The sequence below is a fragment of the Urocitellus parryii genome, chromosome 10 (assembly GCF_045843805.1).
Source record: "Urocitellus parryii isolate mUroPar1 chromosome 10, mUroPar1.hap1, whole genome shotgun sequence".
Lineage (NCBI taxonomy): Eukaryota > Metazoa > Chordata > Mammalia > Rodentia > Sciuridae > Urocitellus > Urocitellus parryii.
In genome coordinates, this window is record NC_135540.1 from 114,663,079 (window position 1) to 114,676,434 (window position 13,356).

Below are 13,356 nucleotides of genomic sequence, written 5' to 3' on the forward strand. Positions count from 1 at the left end.
GAACCAGTGGGTGTGATGGCACAGACCTGTAATCCCTAGTGGTTTGGGAAGCTGAGGCAGGATTGTGAATTCAAAGCCAGCCTCAGTAAAAGCGAAGTGCTAGGCAACTCAGTAAGGCCCAGTGGTTAAGTGCCCCTGGGTACAAAAAAACAAAGAACTTTTGGGAACAATTTGCAGAGTACTCTTCAGGGTACCATGAACGTTTACAGAGATGTGTATGTGTAGACAGAATAAGTAGTATTGCTTTAAGTACCAACTAACTGAATTAGAAACTAACCAAATAATGTCCTATTGCTGAATAATTATTTTTTTTTTATTTTTTTTAAAGAGAGTGAGAGAGGAGAGATTTTTTTTTTTTATTATTTTTTAGTTATCGGCGGACACAACATCTTTGTTGGTATGTGGTGCTGAGGATCGAACCCGGGGCCGCCCGCATGCCAGGCGAGCGCGCTACCGCTTGAGCCACATCCCCAGCCCCGCTGAATAATTATAACTAAGCAATTTCCATGTTTTCAAACTCAAAGACCTGATACAATTTTACTGCATTTATCATCATGTGCCTATCACTGTGAAATCTATCAAAGGATTTTTTTTTTTCCCTTTTGGTACCAGGGACTGAACTAAGGGGTACACAACCACTGAGCCACATCCCCAGCCCTATTTTTGCATTTTTAAATTTAGAGACAGGGTCTCACTGAGTTGCTTAGTGCCTCGAGGTTGCTGAGGTTTGTTTTGAACTGTGATCCTTCTGTCTCCGCCTGAAAGGATGGAATCACAGGCATGCGCCACATCACCCTAGTTATTTTTCAAAGTACTGTTAAGACTAAATTGCTTGTCCAGAGAGGAGTATCCAGAAATAAGATATAAACCATTTTCAGGGGAAAACATGCATGCATTTATTTTTAAGAATTCCCAATAAGGGGGAAAATTCAACATCTTTAAAAATGTGTTTATTTTTTTAAAAAATCAGTTGTGTACAAAAGTGTTTCGTAGTTTTTAATTCTCAAGACAAACACCCAACCCTCCACCCACACCCCACCCTACTTCAATGGTATTTCTGGTAACCCACCCATTTTCCCCTTACAGGAAGTTAATGGCTCAGAATAGACCCTCCTACAGAATTTATCATCACTAACAGATTGTTTAGAGTAGGGATCTAGAGACGCTAACAAGCAAGGTTCTTTCTCAGTGAGGTTAATGAGAATCCCTATAATGGCAGTAGGCTTCCAGCAGACACCACAACAAAGCACCATCAATTGCTGAAAGCTAAAAAATAGATATTATTTTCAATAGTATTTCATTTTCTATTGGAAAAGTCTTTAAATTACATTAAATAAGTCTCTTTTCCCCCAAAGAAATAGTCTAGCTTTTATTATGATGCCTGTAAAAAATAGGTAACAGCAAGCAGATAGGATCGTTCACAGCACAGTGCATTGACTTCTCTCCACTCACCCTCAGAACCAAACTTATAAACTGTGCCACACCTGATTATATATAGCAGCATGGTTGAAATAACCAAGCAAAAGGTGGCACATTCACAACTCACATTAGGTGATGATCACAGGTTTATGAGGTTAGATCAGTCCAATAAAACAGTAACAGAACAGGACAAGGGAGATAACAACACTCCCCTACCCCTTTGTCACAAGATTTTTCATCTGGATTGCAACAGTGCAAATATAACGTATGACAATTTGTAGACATTGGAAAAAAGTCACTCTTGGGAAAAAGACTATTTATCAGTAAATACTTCAAGTTGCCTTCTTCCCAGGGACAGCAACTGGCTGATGATAAGCATTTAATTCAAATTGGTACTAAAAGAATGGAAATGCAACTTTCTAAAATCAATGGTTTGTACCCTGGAATTCAAATTCCTTGAAACTAGAAAAAGTGATTAATATATCATTTTGTAAAAGTCCACGAAATAAAGTTAAATGTAAACAGACAGCTTCCTTTTTCATATCTAAACATTGTTTCCATTTATATACAAGAAGGTATACCTGGCTCTAGCTCTTCTCTGCCCAGATTCATATTAAGTCATTCAAACTGACAATTCTTTAACTTCCCATGTTGCTACATAGGACTGTGAAAACATTATCATACTTTATCTAGAGTTTGAAAAGCTCAAATCAGGCATACACTTACAGTCAAGATCTGCTTTTCACATTGGTAAACTTATTAAGCAGCCTAAACAGTAATATAATATGCTGCATTCTGTAGTGCATAAATAAGCAAAATGTAATTGCCAAATCCTTCTTACAGATACTTAAAAAGAACTATTTTGCATAGTTTTAAGTTCCATAAACAATCACATATGAAAAACTTCAGAAAAAAATGAAAAAAGGTCTTTCATTTCAAAAATTACTTGCCAAAAAAAAAAAAACCCTCAAATCCCAAACATTTACATATCCTCAAAGGTGTTATGTGTTTAAGTAAGCCATAGTCACAATTCTAAATATTTCAGAGAACCAACTCAAGCATCTAAATTAGTGCCAAATTCCTCAAATATTTACATACCACTGTGTATTTAGGTCCCAAACTAGAACTCATTCAATCATTGATTTGTAATATTTGTACTAATATATGACTTAAGTATTTTTTCAAAAGTTAGGCACATACTCAGGAAAAATACCTGATTATAATAAAAGCATACCATAGTGTAGGTGAATAATGGCAAATGTGCCTGAACTAAATGGGATCTCATGGGGAAGCTGGGGGGAAGACTTTTTTTTTTAAACTGATATATTCTAAAACACTGCAAATTACAAAAATAATTTCCACCAGGGTACTTATCTTATAGGCCTGAATTTTTAGTATCCTTTTCCCAAACATACTTAAGAACAGAAGGAAAAAGAAATTGTGTTAGTTTCTGTATTGGGGGAACTACATCTACATATAGAGAAGTGAAAAAGTAAAAACAAAACCATAAAGACAGAAGGAAATGTTAACAGAAAGGAAGGATTATCATTACATTTTAGGTAACTGAGGAAAATAACTTTTTATAATTAAGAACTCTTTATGTCAAACCAAATATTGTATCTTCCAATTTCTGGGTACTGGAGATGAGGAAGTATAGTCAGATGAGCAGATACAATATACAGCCAACATACATAAAAATCACAGCAGGGCAGAGCTGCCTCCAGCAGCCAAGTGCTTGACTTTGGTAATCTCTGAGTTTTCTCTCCTTTGTGTAACCATAGACAATTTAAACATACCCTGATAATATAGGCAAACAGTAAACTGGATAGATGTGATAATGTTTATAATCCAAATATTACTAATATCATCACCAACCCACCCTCCACTAAAAAAAAAATTAATACTAACCAAATGTGGGTCAAACTATCCATATTTTCACACAATCCCATCTTACGTCAAAATATAAAGAAAAGGTCGAAGTTTTAGCTATTTAAAATAAATAAAGAAAAATCTTGTTTCCTTTGGCATCTTTCGAAAATAACTAAACTATAGCAATAAAAGGATGTGATTGTATATAAAGGAATTTATGCTTAAGCAAACATAAGGGAAAAATACACAGCAACTTGTGTTTAGTATGCAATAGTATCACTATAAGAGTTCACTGTTAATTAGAAAAGCCTTATCAGTTTTTGGAAGAACCTTCACATCTTTAACATTACAATATATTTAATAATGGTTCTTTTATTGCTTCTAGTATCAAGATTATTGAAAAGTCAAATGAAGTTATGCTGACTTAATAGGTTCAAAGGTATTTTCCAACACTTCAAACGATTATAACTTAAGATAAATAACACTTGAAGAAAGCAAATCTTATATATGATTCTCAATATACAGCCTTACTTTAATTCAGTCTGATTGCATTACATTTTTGTTATTTTGCATTGGTCCTGAAAATTGAATAAGACTTGGATTTCTATATATATAGAACTGCCTGCATAAATCTACTTCAACCTTCATAAAATGGTCAAATTAAGTGTTTGAGCTTGCAAAACTAATAATTTTCAAACTTTTGAACTTAGAATGAAATGTAACTTTAATATGAATAGAAAGTCTGACTATGTACAAGAAAGGTAAAGTTTTCAATTCTCATCAGAAACATCATAAAGAAAGCTAGATTTATAACACAATTCTATTCCTATGTGCATTTGAAGTATGTACAATAAAACACCAACACAGCTTTCAGGTGTTAATATGGGGAAGGTGCAAGCAAGAGTGACTTTTAAATGATCTGATAAAACAATCTCTATGAAGCCCAATATTAGGCTAAAAAATCACCAGATATAGTTCATTGCATTTTTCTAAGTTCTCAACAAAAAAATTCCATCAGTTTAAAAATCAATGTCAAATTCACTGAAAAACTAAGTTGGATTCTTTCATTAAATCTGGGAATACTGCAACGTCAAGTATTTACTGGTTTTGCAAGAAAAAATTGCCAGCTCCATTTTAACATTCTTATAAGAGTGTTTAAAAAACTGTGACAAAACATTCCAAATCTATGACCTAAAATTGGAGCAAGGGATACTGTCCCTCAGCACGTTTCCCCACCAACTACAGAGAACTTTACCATCAGAATATTAGCTGTGTGTGGTAAGAGGGGGAAAATAGATACAGTGTCCCAGTCTGTTAGCAGGGACATAAAGGCTCTGAATAGGTCACCATCTTCGATTCTGGATAAATCTCATATTTAAGAATTTTCTAATGCTTAAAATGGTGGTCTTTTCAGCTACCCATCCTAAGAAGTCAAGTACAAGCATGCAAGTAAATTCACAGGCACAGAGGATCCATGTTAAAAACAGTTAAGGTAGCTGTGATGCAACACCAACAATTTGAATGGCCCTGACACACTCAAAATATTATCTTAATTATTCAACAAAATCCTGAAGCAAACTCTTGCTAGTCTTGTTACACTGCTAAACACTAAAGTAGCATGTTTTTTCCATGGTTTTAGCTTAGCTCAAAGAATCTTTACACTATTAAGTATGAAAAAAAAAAATTAAAGTATTTCCCCTTTTTAAATTTACACAGACGTTTAATTAGCTTTATTTACAGAGCAGGGATTTTTTTTTTTTCAGTCTCCAATGGTGCCTAGATAACATCATTAGGCAAGATTGCCAGTTTAAAAGAAATCTATGCAGAATCCTAAAAATAACAGATGTTGGTGCTCCTCAAGAAGAGGCAAGTTTGACTATCAGCAGCTCTCTCTCTAGGGCTCAGTTACTCAGAAGCAATTCTGTTGCAGTCTCTACATCCCATGATTTTGAAGACAAGGCCACTATTACTGCATTCTGTAGAGAAAAAAAAAGAGAAGGCGACAACAACAAAAATCAAATCTCAAGGAAATATTTTTAAAATAATCACTATTCTTTTTAATGAGAAATCATTCATTGTTTCTTAAAGTTGCCTCATACTTTCAGTGCATATAAAGTTTCTAAAACCAATGACTGGTAATCAACAAAAAGAAAAAATAATCAGGGATTTTTAGTAATAGAAAAATTGTTTATCAAAATTAGATTTTTCTCTTATTTGCTAAACCAATTTGCTAAGATTTCCAGCAATAATTTAAAATAAACATATATCAAAATCAGCATTCCCTTATGTACTTACCCTATCGAAGCCCATAGCACATAGGTTTTCTATTTTTTTGGTGTATTCTGGACTAGAAACTGGTGCTCCAGCATACACGTTTGCCCAAAGTCGAGCTGTTTGTTTGAACATTTCAGGATTTTGTTTGTACTACATGGGGGAAAAATTGATTGACATGACAATAGTTATAATATTCAATATAATAGTTCATCTATTAATTACCTACGACCCTGCTTTTATTTTTTTTGTGGTGCTGCAGATTGAACCCAAGGCCTTGTGCATGCATGGCAAGCACTCTACGAATTGAGCTATATTACTGAAGCCCTAATACCCTGCTTTTTTATAAATAAAATGAATTTACATTTAAAATGTGATTCATTGGGTCTGGCTCAGTAGTACATGTCTAAATCCCAACAATTTAATTGGTCGAGACAGGAGGATCCCAAGTTGGAGGCCAGTCTGGGCAACTTAGTAAGACCCAGTCTAAAAATGAAAAGTAAAACAGGTTGGGGATGTAGTTCAATGATTGAAGAGTACCCTAGGGTCAATCCTGAGTGCAGGGGCAAAGAGGGTATTCACTGGGCTGAGAGTTTAGTTTTCAATCTCTAGCACACCCACCCTATAAAAGTGATTCACATTTCAATGTGTCATTAAAGAAAACACTGCTTAACATGAAGCTTCGATTCATAAGATGGATTGATAGAAGGCACGCCACCACCATCAAAGAAAGAAAAATTCTACTTTCATCTCCAAATTACACAAAAACAATTAGCAAAAACCTAACATTAAGTTAGGGGTTAGAGTTGTGGCTCAGTGGTAGAGTGCTTGCCTCATATGTGTGAGGTGCTGGGTTTGATCCTTAGCACCACATAAAAATAAATAAATAAGGGTTTTATGTCCATTCACAACTTAAAAAGTGAAGTGAGGTCCAGTGAATGTGATAGATTTTTAATATTAAGTGAAGTGAGAGATATTGCAAAGATTGCACAACTTTATACAACTAAACATATACTAGCTTATAAAATTATATGAAAATCATCTAATAAATGGGACCAACTTTGGTACTAACCATAGTTCAGGCTAAAATACAACTAGATTTTTGCAGTTTTCTTAGAGTTGTATTAGTGTAGAGTGCTTTCTTTCTTTTGACAAGGCAAGTGCTCTATCACTGAGCTATAACTCCCAGTCCAAGTGAAGAATGATTTAAGAAAATTCTACATCTACAGTTCTCATAACATGTTATATCCTTTCAGTAATGGGAATAGGACCTAGGGGGCTTTACTACTCTACTGAGCTATACCCTAAGTTTTATTTTGATAGGGCCTCACAAAATGGCTGAGGCTTACTATGAACTTGCAAACCTCCTGCATCCCAAGCAGCTGTTATACCAGGTTTTCAGATGATTATTAATTCAAAATAATTTAAAAAGTAATGTTTCCCATATAAGATTAAAAAAAATGTAAATTAAACTCATTCTCAAACACTACAGGAGCATCATGGCTTAGTAAAACAAAATATAAATGAGTAATAGTTCATGTCACTTTAATATTTCTCTTTAAAGTATATAAACATTTTGAATATTTTAAGACTCATAAGCTTCTATCATATATTAAAATGATAATCTTGTTTCTACCATTAATGAATAAGGAAAAAAAAATAAAAAAAAATTTAAAAATCTTGTTGGAGGGTACCAAGGGTACTTAACCACTGAACCACATCCCCAACCCCTTTTTATTTTGAGGCAGATCTCCCTAAGTTGCAGAGGTTGACTTTGAACTTTTGATCCTCCTACCTCAGCCTTCAGAGTCGCTGTGACTTCAGGCGTGTACCACCACACCAAGCATAAATAAAAATTTCAACTATTTTTGGTATAAAACCTTTTAGTTTAACTTCAACCTGTGAAATGTGAAAACTGGAATTCAAGTCATATTACTTGACTATTAAATAAAATAAATATGTACATATACATTATGTGAAAAACAATAATTCCAAGCACTCTTAGAAAATTAACAGGACATATTATCAAGAATATGAATACATACACACACGGGCTGGGGCTGTAGCTCAGTGGTAGAGCACTTGCCTAGCACAAATGAGCACTGGGTTCAATTCTCAGCACCTCATATAAATAAATAAATACATAAAATAAAGGTCCACTGACAACTTAAAAAAAAAAAAAAGAAGAATATATGCATGAGGGCTGGGGATATAATTCAATTGGTGGAGTGCCTGCCTCGCATGCACAAGGCCCTGGGTTCAATCCCTAGCACTACAAAAAAAAAAAAAAAAAAGCATGAAATAAAGAATGGATAGATCTTAAAGGGAAAGGAAGAAGAACAGAACAGTTTCTAAGAATAGACAATACATAAATTGAAATCTAATAGGATAAAGAGGTGTTAGGAGGAAAAATTTCCCTTCAGAGGAAATATGGCAGACAGAATGAAAAGACACATAAAAAGAAGTGCAATTTCAGCTGGGTACAGATGGTACGCGCTTGTAATGCCATTTAGAGTCTGAGGCAGGAGGATCAAAGTTCATGGCAATGAACCTGGGTTTGTAGACAGTCCAAATCATGGAGAACCTCTTCAAACTAAAGAATTTGGATTCAAATAAGTGATAATGGAGCTATTAACAAGTTTTTAGTAGAAAAGTAAAGTAACATTTATATTGTATAAAACTGTTATCAATGTACAAGATGGAGAAAAGGAAAAGGTTCACAAAGAGAGAACAGAAGAAATGGGCCAAGTGTAATAGAGCACACCTGTAATTCCAGCACTCAGAAGACTGAGGTAGGAGAATCACAAGTTCAAGGCCAGCTGGACAACTCAGTGAGAACTGGTCTCAAAATAACAAAGGTCTTGGGATATAACCTAGTTGTAAAGTTCATATATTCAATGGCCAGTTAAGGGGAGAGAGGTGTGAGAAGGGGACCTATGGCTATCAGAGTGTGTATGAAAACACTGACAGAAACTGGTGATGCAATCAAGAGCAGAGGTGGGAGGTACAGAGGGAGAGACTGCTCGTAAGTGCACAAGGAGAAGCATGCCCAACATGCTCAAGACCCTGGGTATGGTCCATAACGTTAAGAGGGGGAGAAAAGAGGAAGAAAAGGAGACATGGAGAAAATCTCCAAAAGCTGTGTGACTTGGGTATTTAAATAAACTGGTGATAGTATCATAAAAAATAAACTGATTTGCAGTGTTTTTAAGATTCTGCATTCAGTTTCAGCAATGTGTTGTATCTAAGGGGCATTCCTATAGAGCTACTTTTGCAGTTTAAAAGAGATGCTCAGGAGGGAGGTCAATCCTAAACATTTTGGACAATGTACAAGTGGTAACATCAGTGTAGATATGATCTCCCAAGTGAATATATATAATGGAAGGTAAAGGGAACAATATCAGAATAAGCAAGCTACATTTAAAGGACTAAAATAATAAATAATTGTAGGAACTAAGAAGGAACAACTACAAATATGAGAAGAGAAGTATCTCAATCAAGAGATTTCTAGGTTTAAAAGTGTTCAGCAAATTGTAATAGCTTAGAATAGAGCTTGGTAGACTTATTTTTTTTTTTAAAGGGCCAGATATTGATAATTTAAAACTTTCAGACCTCACAGTTTCTGTTCAGTGCTGCCACTATAGCTGGAAAGAACACAAGTAAGCGTGGCTGTATTCAAATAAAGCATTATTCATAAAATCAGCCAATACAACTATTATTTACTGATCACTTACCTTAGTGATTAAATACCAGAACTAGAAACTATTTATTCTGTTTAGCCAATTAGAAAGTCACTGGTAATGCTACTATTCCACTTCACTACCATGGTAGGAAATGATTAAAATTATCACCAGAAAAGATCAAAACTGAATGGAGGAGCTGGACAGGGTAGTGCACATCTGAAATCCCAGAGGCTTGGGTGGCTGAGGCAGGGGGATTGCAAGTTCAAAGGCAGCCTCAGCAACTTAGTGAGGCTGTAAGCAACCTAGCAAGACCCTATCTCAAAATACAAAGTAAAAAAAGGGCTAGGATGTGGCTCAGTGGTTAAGCACCCTTGGGTTCAATCCCTAGTACAAAAATTAAAAAAAAAAAAAAAAGTAAGGATGATCCTCTGTTCACATGATACATACATAATATGTGTAATAAAATGTTAATCACAGAATCTAGAAGCTGGGGGGATACATTCTATGATCCCTGCAATTCAGGAAGCTGAAACATTACAAGTTCAAGACCACCCTAAGCAATATAGCAGAACAACATCTCAAAATAAATAAGTAAATCTATCCACCTAAATAGTAGATACATGGGTGTTCACCTTTTTTGTTGTTTTTGTGGTGCTGGGGAATCAAACCCAGGGCCTTGTGCATGCTAGGTAAGTGCTGTTTTACTGAGCTACCCTGCCTAGCCCTCACTGTAATTCTTCTAATTGTACGTTTGGAAACACTCAGACATTAGAAAAATAGCACCTATCATGTACTCAATTAAACTATATTAAAAATAAAGGTTTCACTATTACATCTGACAAAATCATCTTACTATGAGAAAGGAAACCATTTCCAAATTTAGTTCCAATAGCTCATGCTCATGAATTAACGTCACAAACCACTAGAGACTCATCAACAGGTATAAGGAAGACTTTCAAAAGCATCACCTTACCTGATTTGCTACTACTGCATCTTGTGGATCATCCGGTTCTGCAGCTGCCAACAATGCTTGCAATGACAATAATACCGTGCGTAGAGTCATTGCTGCTGCCCTAAATTTCAAAACAGGAAAATACTCCAATTATAAGGACTTTGTATGGCAAAAGTCAATGTTTTCCTGAATAAAACAAAAATCTACTAGCGCTAAGTTATTTTTACTTGGTTATAGAAGTTTATATTATATATACCTGCCTCTCTTTTTTGTTCTTTACAATGAGCTTTTCTATTTCTTTAGATAATTCAAATAAATTCCATCCTGTATAGGCTTTTTTTTATTATTATTGTTATCAATACCTTTCTTGTCAGCTCTATCTACTGTTGTTTTATGCATTTTTCTAGACATATAGTGAAAAAACATTAGTACTAAATAGCCTGTGGAAATGTCATTCAATGGCACACTAAAGACAAATAAGATACTACTGAGTAGATATCTTTTTTTTTTTTGGGGGGGGGGGGTCCGGGGGATTGAACTCGGGAGCACTTAACCACTGAGACACATCCCAGCCCTTTGTTATTATTTTATTTAGAAACAGGGCTCACTGAATTGCTTAGGGCCTTGCTGAGTTGCTGTGGCTAGCTTTAAACTGCATTCCTCCTGCTTTGTAATCCCAAACTGCTGGGATTACAGGAGGTATGCCACCAGGCCAGGTGTAAATACCTTTTATTTTCAAGAAAGTCTTAAATAATGCCATATTATTCTGAAACGGGATAAGCTTTTTGGTCAAAATGCAATACTTAATTCATATTTCTAAATGTATTTATAAAGAAAATATCTTTTATAAAGTAATTATTTACCTAGAAAAATGAGATCTATCTATCTAGAGAAACTTCTTGGCATCTGCTAAAAATGTATTTCAGCCTTTTCCCTGTTGTCAACAAGTTGTACGGGGGCAGAGGCGGAGGCTCCAGTTACTTCAAGATTTGGCTTCATCCATAACCCATAACCCTTCGTCATGGCGCCATGGCCAAGGAAGGCATTGCTGCTAGAGGTGTAGTGGACTTCAACACTGCTTTACAAGAGGTGTTGAAGACTGCCCTCATCCACAATGGTCCTGCACGTGGAATTCATGAAGCTGCCACAGTCTTAGACAAGAAACTAGGAGAACGGGCAGTCCTCTGTAAAACTGACCCAGAGGGCAAACCTGTAAAGTGGTTGGTTGCAGTTGTGGTCTATGGCAAAGAATCTCAGGCCAAGGATGTCAACAAAGAGTACTTCAAATGCAACAAATGAGCAAATAAATTTTTCACTCACATTTCTCAAAAACAAAAAAAAGTAAGTATTTTATCAGGCTGGGGTGGTGGCTCAGTGGTAGAGCACTTGCTTAGCATGTGTGAGGCACTGAGTTTGATTCTCAGCACCACATATAAATAAATATATAAAATAAAGTCCATCAACAACTAAAAAAATTTTTTTAATGTTTTATCAAATAATATTAAAATATTTATAAACATGAGAAATATAATGCCGACATACCAAAAATGTTGAAGAATATATCAGTATGCACGTTCTTTTTAATACAAATGAGACCATTCTAAACCAGCCTTTTCCAATTGGGTTCCTTTTTTTTTTTTTTTTTTTAAATTATTTTTTACTTTTCGGCAGACACAACATCTTTGTTTGAATGTGGTGCTGAGGATCGAACCCGGGCCACACGCATGCCAGGCGAGTGCACTACAGCCTGAGCCACATCCCCAGCCCCCAATTGGGTTCCTGATTCAACCTACAGAACAGATAAGGTTCCTCTATTTTCCCACAGTTGTTATATAAACAGGACCATTCTTATGTTTAACAGAAAAGTAAATTTATTTCCAATATAGATTTCTTATGGCAGCGAATCTCAACTAAATGTTGTTCCCCTAACCAGCAGCATCAGCATCACTTGGGAATTTCTAAGTAATGAAAATTCTTCCCACCCCACACCCACCAAATCAGAAAACAAGTGTTGTTTTGTTTTTGTTGTTTTTATTTAATTTTATTTTTTGTACTGGGTATGGAATTCAGGGGCACTCAGCCACTGAGCCACATCCCAGCCCTATTTTGTATTTTATTTAGAGATAGGGGTCTCACTGAGTTGTTTAGTACCTCACGGTTGCTGAGGTTGGCTTTCAACTCTTGATCCTCCTGCTTCAGCCTCCTGAGCGGCTGGGATTATAGGGGTATGCCACAGCACCCGGCACAGGTGTGTTTTAACAGCTTCTCCAATTGATTCTAATGTATGCTGATTTATGAAAAATACTGTTCTTTAAGCTTAAGCTAACTTACAAAGGTTGTTCTATACTAATGAAATAAACACAGTACGACATCTGTTATGTTATTTTATATCCTGAGAGGAAAAAAAACACATTATAAATGATTCTTTAAAACTGTTGATAGAATAAAATTTTTAATGATAAATTTATCAATTTAGGTAAGCTACTAGGACTGAAAAAACTGGCAATGATGCTAAAAAACAAACATAGCTGAAATGCTAATTAGTATTTAAAACAATATTGCTTCACAAGTTGTTTTCAACAGTCATAAAAACTTTAAATATGGACACTGGTAAGACGGGTATGGTGGCACACGTGTATAATCCCAGTGGCTGGGGAGGCTGAAGCAGGAGGACGGTGAGCTCAAAGCCAACTTCAGCAATGGTGAGATGCTTTGCAACTCAGTGAGACCCTGTCTCTAAATAAAAAACAAAATAGGGCTGGGGATGTCGCTCAGTGGTTGAATGCCTCTGAGTTCAATCTCTATACCAAAAAAAAAAAAAAAAGTTAAAACATACAAAGCCAAATTCATATCTTAAATATTCATTCTTGTCTTTCCATTATCACAATAATAAGAAAATATTTTATGAAGAAAATACATTTTACAAAGAGTACATGTTTATAAAAGCATATATCCAGCCTGACGTGGTGGTGTCCACCTGTTATCCCAGTGACTTGGAAGGCTGAGGCAAAAGGCTCACAAGTTCACTGTTAGCCTCGACAATTCAGTGAGGCCTTAACTCAAAATAAAAAGGTTGAGGAATGTAGCTTAATGATAAAGCGCCAGTAGGTTCAATCCCCAGTACTTAAAAAAACAAAAAAGAAAAATAAAACAAAAACATAT

General features: G+C 35.4%; 1 protein-coding gene across 1 annotated transcript in view; it reads right to left on the reverse strand.

The window, feature by feature from the left end:
- Positions 1 to 935: 935 nt before the first annotated feature.
- Ube2k (ubiquitin conjugating enzyme E2 K) overlaps positions 936 to 13,356 on the reverse strand; it is a 69,445-nt gene continuing 57,024 nt past the window's right edge. The window contains exons 5-7 of the mRNA XM_026385687.2: positions 10,216 to 10,315; positions 5,584 to 5,712; positions 936 to 5,264 (exon numbers count right to left, since the gene is read on the reverse strand). Of these exons, the coding sequence (XP_026241472.1) occupies positions 5,190 to 5,264; positions 5,584 to 5,712; positions 10,216 to 10,315 (304 nt within the window). The 3' untranslated portion in view covers positions 936 to 5,189. The remainder of the gene's footprint in view (positions 5,265 to 5,583; positions 5,713 to 10,215; positions 10,316 to 13,356) is intronic.